This window comes from Sprattus sprattus (genome assembly GCF_963457725.1).
Source record: "Sprattus sprattus genome assembly, chromosome: 13".
Lineage (NCBI taxonomy): Eukaryota > Metazoa > Chordata > Actinopteri > Clupeiformes > Clupeidae > Sprattus > Sprattus sprattus.
In genome coordinates, this window is record NC_137911.1 from 13,297,308 (window position 1) to 13,313,716 (window position 16,409).

At 42.1% G+C, this 16,409-nt stretch overlaps 1 protein-coding gene across 1 annotated transcript; it reads left to right on the top strand.

The window, feature by feature from the left end:
- Positions 1 to 1,217: 1,217 nt before the first annotated feature.
- Positions 1,218 to 15,959, top strand: snx9a (sorting nexin 9a). The gene is made up of 18 exons (XM_080850340.1): positions 1,218 to 1,412; positions 3,367 to 3,453; positions 3,861 to 3,935; positions 5,140 to 5,229; positions 8,539 to 8,653; positions 9,812 to 9,947; positions 10,205 to 10,289; positions 10,422 to 10,547; positions 10,696 to 10,813; positions 11,072 to 11,202; positions 12,211 to 12,314; positions 12,674 to 12,777; positions 12,859 to 12,936; positions 13,023 to 13,099; positions 13,649 to 13,738; positions 14,115 to 14,229; positions 14,800 to 14,891; positions 15,150 to 15,959. The coding sequence occupies exons 1-18, from the start codon at positions 1,404 to 1,406 to the stop codon at positions 15,195 to 15,197; spliced, it is 1,680 nt and encodes a 559-aa protein (XP_080706466.1). The 5' UTR covers positions 1,218 to 1,403; the 3' UTR covers positions 15,198 to 15,959.
- Positions 15,960 to 16,409: the final 450 nt, after the last annotated feature.

Here is a 16,409-nt window from a genome sequence, read left to right on the forward strand (position 1 = left end):
GAAGCACAAACACTCTATGCAAATCTTCTAATGTCATTGTAATGATAATGCTGTTCCCTCCTTTTGCGCTTCAGTTACTACCCAAACAGTGCAAGTCTGTTTGGCATACTGGAACACAGCTGGTGAGTGGACAGCACAGAGTCGCCATGAAGTGGAGGTGACAGAGATTAAAAACATTTATAATGGCTGTCCAGAACTATATGTGCTACAGGAACAATATTAGCCTACTGAAAGAGCTGCACCGTAGAAGAAGAATGAATGTGCACATAGGCTGGGGGAGATTTCTAACTTCACAGTTGACACAGTTGACACAGTTGACAATTCATGGTTTCAAGGATCAGGCCACACACTTTCTTTGGAAATGAAAGAGGATTTGTGGTATTTGTGGCTTACTGCATCCATTCACCCATTGCTGTTATATTCCACAACAGAGAAGGATAATGTATCTAAATACAGTAAGAAGCACATATTGTATCAAAATCCAAAGAGTATTGTATCAAATATCTGCTAAATAGGACTCCTCTTTGGTTAAGCTTCATTCTCAATGACTCTTTTCATGGGCGAAAAACAATGTATCTTCTGATTACGAGTTTGCACATATGACTTCATGAAAGGCCTTTTGTTTTTGTGGAACTCTCGTTGTGGCCTATACGTTAGACGTTAGATGGCGCCCATTCCACATCCAAAGCAGCACTTATGAAAAACATCAGACAAAGATGGCACACTCCACCTATTTTCACGTAATCGCACATTCCTCAGTTCTCTATCTCGTTTTGAGAAGCAGAATAGGATTATGCAATCGTGTAGGAAGCTGTTCCTCATTAAAATGAATGCCTCGGTAGTAGCCAAATAATACTGACTGAAATTATTATTATTATTAACGTCATAGGCCTTCACTTTTCTACAACTTTGAATACAACAATTTAAATGTGATTAACTAAACACATGGTTCTTTTTCTTAATCATCCCCTGATTTTTAAAAAGGCATACCAAACAAACTATGTTGTGATACATTTACGCCCTATTCTACTGCTCGAGTGTTTGTTAGAAACTTTGCCGCTGCAAACTGACACTTCGAGGCAAGTCTGGGTGGAGGAGGAACCACCGTTTAATCTATTGGTAACGTTAGAATCCCAACCTGACAGTTTTTGTGGCAAGCGTATTGAGGGTTTTCCGGGTGTCCATGGGTCTGTTTAAACTGCTGCAAAGGTTAAAAACGAAAAATAAGCTACTGTAAGTAACGCTGGTCTGTCCAACAGGGCGTGCATTCCGTTCGTGTAGTAAATATTTGCTTGGCGACAACAACTGCGCTTCAGTCGTTTTCCTGATATATTTCCGAACGGATATATGAAACTACGAGTGTTTTGTTGGCCCTTTACGTCGGAAAGATACATGCTGCTAAGATGGCAAAGGTACGTTGGATACTCTGTATGGTGTACATTGCTCTTTTACTTTTCACATCTTATAACGAAAATACAATACATAGGCTAAAACAGTGTTGTGTCGCTGCAAAGTTACCTCCCTCAACAGATTAACAGCAGCACCTGAACTAAAGAGGTCACGGATGCAGAAAGCTCAGAATTGAAACATTTGTATCTCTCCCTGAAGATTACTTTTGGTTGTGCCTCTCACTCCAGTGTTGTTGTTTCAGCGTATTACACCAAAGATCAGCTAAATTTGAGCGTTGTGCTCTTGTGATATTCTGTTTGCATGGTACATATTGTAATACAGTTAGCAGCAACGTAGAGGAGGCCGACTCAATAGAACTCAATACCTGAGAAACATCAGTTTACCTCTGTTATAGATGTGAGACGCATTTGAAGTTTCCTGTGCACTGTGTTGATTTGGGGACGTGTTGGATAGGAGGAAACTGTAACCTTAACCTAACCGTGGATTTACTTAGTGGGTGGACGTCGGTTGGCAATTTACTATCAGAAAATCCAATGAAGTGTAGATATCCTTCTAAAACAACAATATAGTGTGTTAACTTAAGGCGATGTGTTAATCAGGCTACATGGCATACATAAACCCAATTTAACCAACATGCATAAACGTTAGGTGACAGGCATAGACATTTATAAAGGCCAACCCAGGTCATGTATCATGTTGCTTTTTGTTTACATAAGATTCTCATTTGAAATGACACAGCCTAAAATTTCAGGTTGACAAAAGGCTGCCTAGTGAATCAGCACTGGTCTGCACTCTGTAAAGTCAGCCATCATCTGTATTTTGTCAGCCTGACATCCCAGCACTATGCTTAGTAACATCTGTTCGTGACAAGACATTCCAACCAAACCAAATGTCACAATGTGACTTTTTGTCAAAAGAAATGCATGTTCCTGTGATATCAAGTTGTCAGGACAGCGTAAGAGACAGTAGCGTCTCCAAGTTTGAGTAAAAGTTTATGTGCACTTCGGTTAGTTTTCATACAGGACTGGTGCAAATGTAGCTGTAGTGATTCTGGTCTAAAGCGTCAAGTGTTATTTAGAGTCACTTCAGTTGAATGTCAGTAAGATGATTATCTTATCAACAAACTTTTACGTCTGTTAATCTTTCTTGCTTCATAGATATATTCAAATTTGTGAGATCTGCCACGGCTCACATAGTGGTTTACCTTTATTTTAAGAGAAAGACACGCTTTACATTGCAAAAATCATCTCAGTGTCATATTCTGTACACGTACATCCTAAAACACGTATGATGGGAGCCATATCTCACATTCTAAACGGAAAGCCCACATATCTGAGCTGTGGTGTGCTTGCTGTTTGCCAGCTGTGATTTTTGTTGAACAGGAAAAGGAAGCTGTCTGTCAGGAACAGAGTGGTAAGGACAAACCGCTCAAGGATGGTCTTCTCATTGTCTCCTCGGTGCACGTCCCACAACACAAAAATGTGTGTCAAACTTGTGGCTCCATAAACTCCATAACTGTGGCTCCAGTGCTTTGTTAGTTGCTCTGTGTTGTAAGAAGAATTACAAACTGCAGGGTTACACGTTCTCTCTCATTCTCTCTCTTTCTATCACACTCTCTATTTCTGTTTCTCTAATTCTGTCTGCTTAGCCCCCATGCCTGGAGGGGTGTTTTCTGTTGGTGTAAATACATCCAGATCAACTTGTCTGTCTTGTCACAGTGCCCCAACGGCTGGTGTTTGCCGTGCCCTTTACAGATTCTCTGAGTCAACCTTAATTAAATATGTGTAATGATTTTAGTGGAAGATCTCATGATATGAATCTTTCCTCCTTCACAGTGTCTCCCCATAAGGTGTCAACCTAATGTCACCTTCCAATCTGTGTAATGTTATCTATTACTTTTGGTCAAATATACTGCTTATTTACTGACATTGGAATGTGTCCTCTTTGTTTGAACAGGCTCAAGTGTTGTATGGGTTTACAGCTGAAGCAGGGAACAATGAATTGTCAGTGAGAGAAGGAGAAACCATCACAATTATCAATCAGGTGAGACATGGATGCCAAGGTACAGCTATATGCTATTTCTGCAGCTTTTTTACTGTCTTCTTATCTTCCTCACTTAACAGGGTACTGATGACCAACTTCAGTCTGTGGCTGTGTATAAAACACCGTTTGTGCCTTTAGTATTAAAAATTGTGCATTTACATACTTATCAGTAATCAGTGTGCATGTTTTCCTGCAGTGTCCATTTCTGACTGACCTAGTTTTGCTTTTGCTTATACTGTCTACTGTATTGCAAAAGAAAGCAGCTTTTATGTATGTATGATCAACTGTCCTTTTAATTACCCAAATAATGTTATCTACATATTGTTTTATTTTAAATGAGACATGTTGTTGTTTATTCTGTTTATTCATTGTCCTTTTTCTAAAAATGTGCCTTTCATATTACCAAGAATGTAGGTGGTGGTTGGATAGAAGCTCAAAACTCGAACGGGGATGTAGGTCTCGTCCCTGAGGATTACATAGAGGTAGGAAAAATTTAAATTCACACAGAGAACTTCAGCAGTGTTTTGGTTGTACTGTCTAATATGACTCTTGACGAGAACAAGTCTCCATTTACCAAATCAATTAAACAAAGCAAGTTTGCATTCTCAGAAGTACTTCTTACTTACCGTACTTGTTAACAAGTGTACTTGTTATCAATCATTCTATCATCACAGACTCATTTATAAGTAATGTAAATACTGTTTTTTAATGCCCATCCATTAGTCATGTGAACATGTGGTGGCTGTAAGGCAAAGCAGGCATCCATCCACTGCAAGTGTGTCATCAGCCACAGATTGGACAGGGCCTGCAGTAATGCTGTAGGGTGGGAAGTCTGGTGCTGATCTGAGCTAGTGGACAGATGTACACCAGAATCACATGCTGTCAGTCCAGTGTAGTGCTGTTAGCGCTCTTCATTGAACATCAGTCTTCTATATATTAGGCACAAACAAATTAACATCTGTCTTTAAGACTGCACAGTCATTATCACTGAGTCACTGTGGATCAGATGCTATTGGCCGAATATTGGATCAGCCTCAGACAGACGGGTCCCCCCCTTTAATGAGCTGGGTTCTGCTCAAAGTTGCCTCTGTTTAGAAGGGATGTGTTCCTTGCCACTGCCTATGTGTTTGATGTAGGGAGGTGCTCTGTGTAGCGCCTTGAGATGACGTCAGTTGTTAATGGCGCTTTATAAGTTAATGTTTTTGAATTGAATTGAATGCATCTTTCTCCTTAGAGCTCGTCATTGTACATCAGTCTACTATGTATTGGGCAAAAAGCATCTGTCTGTGTAAGAATGCACAGTCACTATCACTGCAGAGTCACTGTGTGGAGCAGATGTTATTGATTATGGTTGCAACAGGGAGAGCTGAGGGTCCCCGACATGCTTCTAGCACATACCAGATTGTTCCCACATGCTCCATGCAAGCAGCTCTTGCTGTCTCTTTCAGAATGCTGGCAATTTCAGTCTCAAACACTTCCTCTAAGTTATGAGGTCCTATTCTAAAACCTGATCGCCTTGTAAGATCTGAGATAAGATTTTGGGGTCCATGTTTTGGGAGGTGTAGCCAGTGGTATTAAATAGATATGTTCTGTAAATATGCAATAATATTCTGCTAAGTAGTTGTGTGCCAGCTGTGGAAGAGGCGGCTAACGTCTTTTTGTTGTTCCTCTCCTCACCCACCTCAGGTTAACTCCAGTGCAACTCCCAGTTCTCAACAAGCTCCAGCAGCAGTGGGATCCTATGATGCTCACAGCTCTGAACCAGCACACACTCAGGTACAGATGCCGAAACCAGCAGCTCAAGAAGCACAGTCTTTGATTCATGAGGAGTTAGGAGGACACTGGCTCAGTCCCTGCATTGATTCTGGTCCCTGTTTGGTCCACTGTGTATTGTCATTTGATATCCATGCTAATCTTGCTTGCTTATATACAATACCAGCCAGGCCCCCCACAAACTACAATAGCCAGTGTTGTTTTTCAGTAGGCTTTTCAGATGTCTTTCCATGACACCCAGTCTGTTGTTTGCCCTGTGTTTTTGTAGTGTGCAGCTGCAAGCTTGAGATTAGGTTTCTTGTTGTCTCGGGCAAGGATTAGATGCTATTTATCATCACCTACCCCAAATCCCTTACCTTCTCGTTGCCTCTCGGCGCATTCGTCGGCCGGCCTTGTGCATCCGAAGTCGGGGTGGACATAATGAGACCAGGACGCTCTGCTCAGCTGCCTATTGTAGTCTGGCATTTCCTGCCAAATCAAAAGAGAATGATCACAAATAGGCCTCATTATGGATTCAGAGATGAGGGAGTCCTCTTCAATTGCTGTGTTCTCTGAGGTCTCTCCGTGTGTGTGTGTGCGTGTGTTCGTGTGTGCGTGCGTGCCTGTGTGTGTGTGTGTGTGTGTGTGTGTGTGTGTGTGTGTTGAGGGGTGGGGGGTGGATGATAGCCCTGACTGCACGCTGATTGTTGTTTAGCGGAACCCCTTGCTCAGGAGCCACGGACATCTGAATGCCATCAGCGACCAGGATTTACAATTATCTTATTTTTTTAAGTTCCGTGTCAAAGTGACCCACTTTCACGCTGTTCTCCTGCTTAGAACTGGAGAACTGGGAAAACTTCATGTAGTCTTTCAACTTTAAATTTCCTGTTTTTTGTGTTTTGTATGAAAAAGGTTACATGTGCATTTGTCTCTGTATGCACACAATGTATGGGTTTATATGTCCCATGGCCAAGAGGTTTTCATGACGCAATTGGGGATAAAGGTATTATATATTCTTTGTCTAAGCTATACAATACACACTTGACTTCCACTTTTCACTAGGAGCCAGTAGCTGGTATTGGCAGCTGTGGAGGCCACTGGGAAACCTAAGTGAAATTGTATGACGCGCATTCCTACACAAAAGCAGAAAATACTCTCATACTCCCTATAGAGGAGAATCGTTGTACATGGATTACAGGAGAGGACTGTCCCTAGTTGTTGAACCATTACATAAATGTGAAAGGAACCGAGGACACTATGACCTGAATACGTTTGATTTTATTTCCACTTGGCTCTCTGTGCATCATCCTTGTGGCTTTTTACCTTCCCATTTTAGACTGTACTTGAATATAATGGCCAAACATTCTCCTCTGGAGGATCTTTAGTGTTCATCATGCGTCATGCATGCATAGCCACTGTCTGACAACAAACCTGTTGTGAACCTTTGATCTTTTATTAACTGTTACCAGCATTGAGGATGTAATCTACTATCTCAAACAAGAACATTGAACACAAAACCTGAATTACTATAAATCATCTGGCTTGACAGATTACAGCAAATGCAATAACATCTGCTGACCCAAACATTATTAAACGCTATTTATTATCCCAAAAGCAGGTCAGATGCCTCAAGCAGTAGTAGTGATGGCAGTACTGAACTGCCACACTTACCCCTCCATGATCTGTGATCTGTTTGGTCAGCTCAATCTCAGTGTCACCACCACCAGCCACCAAGCGTTGGTCCTGAAACCAAAACATGCTGTGCCATTAAAGATCTGGAGGGGGAAACCCCATCTACAACCCTAGTATAATCATTCTATGCCCATTTATGATTACTTAGGAATTGCTTTGATTAGATATAAGATAAGTTTAAGCTGGAATTTTTTATTGAAACACATTGTGTATAAATAAATACAAATATACTTCAGATACTTAAAATAATTGAGATTAAAAGATGGGGTGACTCAGCAAACTTTAAAAACAATGACATATTTAGCAATACTAATGGAAAAAATGTGCTCTGTTAAGGGGAGGACAAGACTCTGGTAAACAATTCCATAAGGGTTTTGTAACGTCTTGGCTACCCTGTAAATGATCATCTGGCGCACATGGTCAGATTCTTCCTCCAGAAGGTGCGGTGGCATTGGGCCCAGCCTAGCGACAGCAATGGTGTATGACAGGGAGCCGTTCATAACTCATACTTGCGATGCTGATTCTCTACAAAACGTTGCACACGTGATCAAGACAAGTTCCAAAGACTGGAAAGAGGTTTTTTGATGCCAGGTGGATGGTCAGATGGGAGCTGTGTAACACTGTGTAAAGCCATCCTCTTCCAGTCTTCTGCTGCAGGATTCGTCCTGACGATACTGAGTCTCACTTTGGCCCGTCAGTCTCTCACTCTCAGCGTCTCCTCTCAGCACCCACTGTAACTTCTGGCTTGAGTGCAGCACTCAACTTCCTCCTCTGTGGAGAGGAAATCAGTGATGAAGCAGCACGCCTGTAGGAAATTTCTCTCACAGGGATGACCAAAACCCATTTCTTGGATCAGCATAGTCCCATAAACCCTCATACTCTAAAACATGGCCAAGCAGTGCTTAGTTTGAGTACTGTCTCTACTGAGAGAGCTTCAGATTTTTGTGAATAGGAATTTGTTGGAAATGTTTCTGAATCTGAGGAATGGCCAAATAGCCTGAGGAATGGCCAAAGACCAGCATTACTGCAGTCATATATATGGCAAAGCATCGCAGTTTTTTATTTTTTTTAACGTTTTAAAGTCAAGTTTGTTCTACCATTAAACTAGACACCAGCAGCATGAGTCACCAGTGATGGAAAGAGAAATGGAAAGGCTCTCAGTCGCATCAGGAGTCCTCGTTTTCGGCTGCCTCAAGGTCGGGCACGTCGATGAGATGGGCCATTAAAGACGCTACGCTCAGGCAGACGGTCATCTAAAGAGGGGCCTTAAGAGCCGCCACGTATTAAGTCCTGAGCGGAATTAGCCACGTCCCTGCAAAATGCCCTTTTTGTGATTGAGTTCAATGGGGTTGATGGTGAAAGAGCCGATGCTTCTTTCCTGTGCTCATACCATTTGGAGACTGTAGGAGCCCGGCTAATAGAAAAAAAGACAAACATGTGACCAAACATAGTAAATGTTCTCAAGGGTAACTTTGTGTCCGTGTAGGCACCCCTCGTCACGTGTGGAGTCAGCTCCCAAGGCCAGAAGCAGTGAAGTTTGAGAGTTTCAAACCATTCAAACTTGTCCCTACTGTCTAAGCCTGGTGGTCTGGTGCAGTTTTGATTGCTCTATGTTAAAAGACTTGTCCCAACAATTTGCAGGGAACGAATGGTGGTAGCGACCCTTGGTCTGCCTCAGCATGGACTGACAACAACAATCCCTCTGGGAACTGGGACTACAGCGGTCAACAACAAACACCCGGCTATCAGCAACAGGGTAAACTCACACAACACTCAACTTTACACCCTTTTATTGCACCCTCTGTGTTATTTTTTAAACAAAAGAAAAACATAAAGACAAACAAACAAACCAAACAGCCAAACTGAAAAAAGAAAGGAAAATATTAACACCGAACCCGATGTTGGCAGGCTTTCAGTTGGACTCATTCATCCCTCTGTTTTTTTTTTTTCACCCCTCCGCACGCTCTCTGGGCGGAAGAATTTTCGAGGCACTCGCAACTCATGTGGTCCCGGCAGACAGACAAGCCCCCTTTTGGGGCCCTCTCAAAAGACAGCCAGCAAGGAAGGGAATTCTTTCTAATGCAGTGAATCTCGTCAGTGTCCGACGCCTGAGCCATGGCCACTGTACTGGTAGCCAGGCGCCAGAGCTGCGGATTAGACAGGGGTCAGTGAGAAGCAGTGAATGAAGATGAGATGGAGCTGCTGGGGCAGGGGCGGGGGTTGGGGGGGGGGGGGGGGGGGCAGGGGGTGGATACACTGGCACACAGAGGAGCTCTGAGTTTGGAAAACAAACATGGCACTAAAGTCACACAACACTGACCTTTTAAAGTGAGTTGCTGTTTTGTTACTTCTTGAGATTCTAGATTAGATGAAGTAGGCTACCTGCGTACCGACCAATTGTTTCAAGATATGTTGGTGTCACGCATCAGGATAAAAACTGAAATATGCGGTAATGAAAGTTTCTAAAAGTAGGGTTGGTTATGAAATGCTTTTCTGCCACAATGGATCTTTAGCAAATAGTGGCACACTATTAAATAGGAACTGTTTCAAGTAGCATCAGATAGGATATGCAAGATTCAGCAGAATCAACTAGAATAGAGTGGAGGGCATACCTCTGCCATGACCTAGCACTCCCCTTTAATGCCGCATCTCACTACATTAGAGAAGGCGGAACTAATGGCGTGCAGGCGCCACGTGAGTTGGATCCACTCCAGACTGGGTTCTTCCTTGACCCATGCTACACCTTTGCACCACTGACTGTGATGCCTCACTCACTCAATGCTTCACCTGTTTGTGTGTGCCTGTGTGTGTGTGTGTGTGTGTGTGTGTGTGTGTGTGTGTGTGTTTGTGTGTGTGTGTGTGTGTGTGTGTGTGTGTATGTGTGTGTTTGTGTTTGTGTGTGTGTGTGTTTCAGCGTCCCTAGATGACGATGAGTGGGATGATGAATCTGATGATGGCAGGTCAGCAGGTGGCTACGCCCAGGCAGAGGAGGGAGGCACTGCCCAACGGGGGGGCCCCTTACACCCCTCCATGAAAATCTCCCGCAACAAGTAAGGCAAAGAGGGCCGCACCATTCTGAACTTCACATTTGCATTCAGTCATTTGGCGTATACCCTCTTTTCAAGCCATAATTAAGATAAATGATTTGAAGACATAGACTAGAGTTAATGTGCAGTGGCATGTGGTTTTGTAAATGGTTCCATATAAATATTTAAATAAACACAAGTAAAGCATCTCTCTTGACAAGCCACAAAAGTGCTAAAATCTGCCTCGTTGTATTACAAGTCATCTTTCATTTGCATTGCAGGTTTCCCTTTTCAAAGACTCCAAATCCGGAGGTCTACCTTCTTGGAAAACTTCCCAATAAAGGCAAAGAAAGATTGCTGATATATGTGAGTAATGCCCAGCAAACCTCCACCTGCTGGAACACACTTTACACTTTACCCAGGCTGCACCAGTGTTGGTTTTTAATGGATGTGGACTGGCAGTAATCTAGGCTTCTGACTGTTCTCTTGCATGGGCAGATGGGACAGGTGGGTCCTGTGTGGCTTTATCCTCAAACCCCACTGGACTGCATGGTTGCAGATCCCAAAAAGGGCACAAAAATGTATGGCTTGAAGAGTTACATTGAATATCAAATTACACCAAGTGTAAGTCAGACTTTGTCTACTTGTCACATTCATTTTATTGTCATATTTATAAAACAATGCAGCCCAAAAGTATATGTTAATATGCACATTATATTTTGTCTGGTGTTGTATGTATGCATGTGTGTATGTATGCATATCCTTTTTCCAGACCACAAACAGAGCTGTCAACCACAGATACAAACACTTTGACTGGCTGTACGAGAGACTACTGGAAAAGTTTGGCTCAGCAATCCCTATCCCCTGCCTGCCAGACAAGCAAATCACAGGTCTGTCACAGCCACTGAATCTGTTCCATTAGGACACGGTTTTAAATTGTTTGAAGATATCAAACATTTTAGTTGTAGGTAAACAGTAAATAGATTCTTTGTGTAATGTAGAGCCATAGCAATTTAAGGGCTGTTTTGAATTGCTGCACTTTTGTTACATAACTCAGTCAGCAAAAAACAGTCCACCGTAGGCCCAGTGCCAACCAAACACGGCAGTTATACAAACTCTCTTTCTCCCATTTTGCTTTGTTTACCCAGGGCGTTTCGACGATGACTTTATTAAGATGCGCATGGAGCGCCTGCAAGGCTGGATGGGCAGGATGTGTCGACATCCTGTCGTCTGCGAGAGTGAAGTCTTCCAGCTTTTCATGAGCTACAAGGACGAGAGGGTAACGTTACAGGCCCTGTGATTCATCCCTAGTTATTTATCATACGGAACTATAGGCAAACAAGAGCAATCCGAGATTTCTGACCTCCAGCAAGGGTCCGTTAATTGCAGTACTGCGTTTCAATGACGTTGTGTTCACAAAGTGACGTTGTATACACCCAAAACTCAGTGTAAATCTTGTATCAAGCACTTGCTCGATCCCAATGCACAGTTTTCGATTACAGTGACAACGTATCACATACGTTTAGTTAGTCACGCGAAGCAATGTTAGGATCAATATCGTATTGGGACATTGAGAGAAAGATCGTGTATTAGTCTAAACATCATTCCTTTCAATATCGTATTGGGACATTGAGAGAAAGATTGTGTATTAGTCTAAACATCATTCCTTGTTTTGACAAATAACCTCATTGGGATTTTCCACGAACCAAAATCCTCACCCATACTACAATGTGAATCATTCGCCCCGATAGATAGATCTTGCTTTACTATCAACGTCAACCCTTGCTGGAGGTCAGAAATCTCGGATTGCTCCAGATCCGGATCATCCTGAAATCTGAAAATGTAATGGGGATGTCCCAGGAGCAAGATCCACCTCTTGTGAAAATTTCAGAAAGATCCGCCCAGTAGTTTCTGAGAAATCTTGTCCACAGACAGACAAACGGACAAATAAATAAATAAATAAATGAATTAATTAATTAATTAACGGAGCCGATCGCATAACCTCGCTGGAGGTAAATATGAAGGTAGGCATAAAGAGTTGTTAAAGCAAACATTTTTGTTCAGATCAGAAAAAATATAAAATTGCAAAAACCATGGACAGCTGAAGTTGCTGAGTATTTGAAATTCAAATGAAAGTTTGGTGATAGAATCTTTTGATTTATAAAGATTTTTTTGACTTCTTTAAATCAGAGCCGTTATTAACATAGTGCCCCCCTTCACAGTCAGTAGATAGAATGCTGGTACTTTGATTTGACTTCTCGTGGAATTTCGCTCTGTGATTCTTCAGGACTGGAAGGTCGGGAAGAGAAAAGCGGAGAAAGACGAGACCATGGGCGTGATGATCTTCTCCACAATAGAGCCAGAGGCGCCCGATCTGGATCCCATTGAAGTGTCAGTCAACTTCAAGCACCCTCCTCTATCTCTAACTAATACCATGTGTGCCGTTATTTTGATTTAAAGCAGGTGTAATGGTGGTGGCTTACCATCCTCAGGGCTTAAAGAACCACTCCATGAGCATGACAGTGCAACTGCTTACACAGTCACTGTTTAAACCTACTCATACATAAGCTGAAGCCTTCTGGCTAATATGCCATTTTAGGGGGTTTGATAGAAGTGTGTATCGGATGCAGATCCCCCTTTTCTGGGGGGAGGGGGGTGTGTGGCTTTTCCTTATCTGTTCTCTGGTTTCACCACTTCTGTGAAACTCCTCTTAAGTGTTATTTTTTTGTTCTCTTCCTCGTGTGACACAGAGAACAGAAGTGTGACATGTACAGCCGCTTTACGAAAACCATGGACGACGGAGTCAAAGACCTGCTCAACGTTGGGCACTTACATTGGAAGAGGTGTACAGGGCGTAAGTGTCTCCTCACACGTTAAGGCTTGGTTTGTTTCATGAAGTAAACATTAACATTTAAATAAATGTAATTTGCTCCAGCTCTACAGAAGGAATATCAAAAAATTGGCAAAGCCTTTCAGAACCTCTCCACCGTTTTCACAACCAGTGGATATACAGGTAGTTTAAGCACCACCAAAAAGTGACATAAGTTTTTAGTATCCTGCTCTGCAGACAAATGACATTGTTGATATTTTTGCATACAGGAGAGCCCACGCTCACAGATGCATTAACTGCAACAGGGAGAACCTATGAAGAAATTGCAGAAATTGTAGCTACACAGGTAACAGTGAAATCTAATGTAATATCATGCTTGAACAGTGGAATCTGCCGTATGACTACGCCTAAGTTTCATACCCAATCAAAGATATAACAAATAAACAGAAAGCACTTGCACACTTGAATGTCTCAAGTGAAAGATTATGAAAGATTTATTTTTCAACCCTAAATACAATGACCACACAGAGGTGTTATATAAACCTTCTCAAACATCACACAGAGATACACATAGGCTCGCATGTATACACACAAACACACACACACATACCACATGCACACAAAAAGGACCCCCCCCCCCCCCCCCCCCCCCCATTTCTAAGACCCCTCTATCTGCATCCTGTGCGAGGCCTTCAGTCCTTGAACCCATGCACAGCTGAAAACACACTCGTTTCCTTCTCCTCATCTGCAGCCTGCTTCCTCTCTTCCTCCCCTGATACCAGGACCGTGTCACAACTCTATTTTTACAGTTTTTAATTTGAGAGGCTTTTGAGGAACAAAACAAAATTCTCCGAAAGAGGAATGAATGTTTGAAATTGTTGTGGTCTCATCGCAGCCCAAGCAAGATCTGCATTTCCTTCTGGAAACAAACACGGAGTACAAAGGCTTGTTGGGCTGCTTTCCAGACACCCTAGGAGTCCATAAGGTATAGTAGAAAACACACAGCTATTTCTGTCAAGTGTGTGTGACTCTTAACACAGTTTGTCAACATTCATCATTACCCTGGTTAATTGTCACCCTTTCTGGGTTCCCTGTCAAGCTAAATCCACGCTCCTTAGAGATTTTAGCCATTTTTTATTTTATGTTAGTAATAAACAATAAATAAGTAAAAAATGATACATTCAGAATATAAGACATCTATGTACTTTAAGCTACTGTGTTGCCTTTTTAATTTGGTTAACCCTCTAATACATAATACAAATGTGCACAAGAATTGTATCAAATATTAGTCACATTTCCTTCACATTTCTCTACATGAGTAAATTCAGTGAATGAAACAGAGAATGATCTGTCCTCTCCAGGCAGCCATTGAGAAGTGGAAGGAGGCAGACCGGTTGGTGGCCATAAACAAAATCACCCCCCAGGACAAGTTAACTATGGCGAAGCGTCTGAGCACCATGTCCTACTCACTTCAGGGTAACTTACTGCGCCGTCAGCACTCTGATAAATACGATATCACTTTAAAAGTGAAAGTGCCACTATAAAGGTGGGGTCTATAATTCCAATCCAATACGTTCTGCACGTTCTGTTTATGCACTCTCCCGTCTCTTTAAATGGGGAAACAAATGTAGTGCCTCTGACTGAGCCATAAACATTTCCAGCCAATTAACATGATGCAACTGCAGCATGGGCAGGAGGGATGTGATGTCATTGCCTGTTGAGCTCAAATACAACCTTTCACACACAGTCCTGGATTCTACCTTTTAACTGATATTAGAATCTTCTTGGTATCTTTGTGGATGTGGATTTACTTACTGACAGTTGACACACTCCCTGGTGTTGTTTCAGATGCCATCAGGATGTCACAACATGTGTTGTGTGGTTATCTTTAGTACAGTCTTGTCACAAGAACCGTATGCCATCCAGTGTTTTTCAAAACAGGGCCTCTGCCTGCACCTACCATATAATTTTGAAGTGAGCATGGTGTTGTTTCTCACCTGCATGTGGTGTAACTGTACACCCCTAACCTGCCATCTGTGTCCCTAGCTGAGATGAACCACTTCCATAGCAACCGTATCTATGACTACAACAGGGTCATGCGTCTCTACCTGGAGCAACAGGTCAAATTCTATGAAACGGTAATGACTGCTTGATTCATTCTTGCCACAGTCTTAAGCTAGAATGAACTACTACTACTGTTTGCTGTCATTTTGGAATTGACAAAATAATTCCTACAATAGCTCAGTTAACTTTGTATTATGAATATTTCTTCACGATTGGATATTTAACATAAGCATCCATGCAGCCATATGCAGCCAAATGTATTGCTGTGGTTTTCTTGTTTTGGGTCTGTGTGTGTAAATGCTTCTGCTGTGTTCTTTTGTGTGTTTGTTTAGATTGCTGACAAACTGAGGCAGGCACTCGGTCATTATGCAGAATTATGAAGAATTATGGTGTGCTTCATGCGTAACTCAACTAAGTGACCTTTTACGCGAACTAAAACATCTCTTACATGACCTAAATTCAAAACAATGCGCCTCTGCTTTCTCTCACACCGTGACATGACTCAGACTTTAAAGATAGAAAAATATGCAAATGCACCTGAATCTTGCGGAAACTTTGGTTTGACATTTCAAGGAACTGAACTTTGAAAGAGGAACTGATAGCGAACAGAAGATACCATGGCAATACGTTGATTTTCACTTCCACCTTGCCATCACCCACCCATCCACCAAACTCTTAAAACATTTTACAGCATTTCCAGATCTCTTGTAAATCAATCAGTGTCTTAAAGTTATTAGGCTTTGCTGCACCTAATGACATGCACTGAGGTGCACCTACCAGATGTGTGCGACATGCTCTCGCCTTCACCATGTTAAATGTCTCCTTGCACAATGTCATTTCACATTCTTTTGAGTTTGTCTTCAGACTTGCAGTGCTGCTTCCGTCACGTCATGTCATTTCCACTGAATTAAGTCACTGAGGCTGGTCCTTGTAGTGCGTGTGACCAAATGTAAAAAAAAAAAAAAAACATAATGACCATAATATCCTGTCCTTAATACATGTTTTGTCCTTTAAGGGCTTGTATGTCATACACAGTATGTTGTGTATCAGATAATCCAGGTTGTACATGAAATTTCTCTTTTTCATGTAAGATTTGTTGTCATTCCCAAGTAATACTTATACGGTGAGGTCCTAATATTCATCTTCGTCTCAGTTCACATTACACTTAAATGAATGTAACTTTATATATTGTATGGATTAATAAAATATCTATTTGTACTACTTTATCATGTGTGAAGGTGTACTTTTGTTATTTGTGTACAATTTTTGTTTCAGATTTCACAGAGGTATGCTAGCACAGCCTGATACATTTCACAGGAAATCCAAGGAATGCTTTTAGACTTCAGTGGTCAGTGCATGAGCAAAATGAGGAGGCTTCGTAAGAGACAATCTGGAGGTGGAAGCTGCCAGCTGACCCTAAACAGGAAGGGAAGGAAATGAATGGCAGGTTTATCCAATGTCAACCTCTGGAGCAGAGGTGTGTGTGTGTGTGTGTGTGTGTGTGTGTGTGTGTGTGTGTGTGTGTGTGTGTGTGTGTGTGTGTGTGTGTGTGTGTGTGTATGTGTGTGTGTGTATTTAAGAAAGAGAGGGAG

Excerpts from the sequence above, each read along its gene's own strand:
- snx9a (XM_080850340.1), top strand. Across the intron at positions 3,936-5,139 it reads TCCCTGAGGATTACATAGAG|GTTAACTCCAGTGCAACTCC; the intron begins GTAGGAAAAATT and ends CACCCACCTCAG. Across the intron at positions 12,778-12,858 it reads TTGGAAGAGGTGTACAGGGC|CTCTACAGAAGGAATATCAA; the intron begins GTAAGTGTCTCC and ends AATTTGCTCCAG.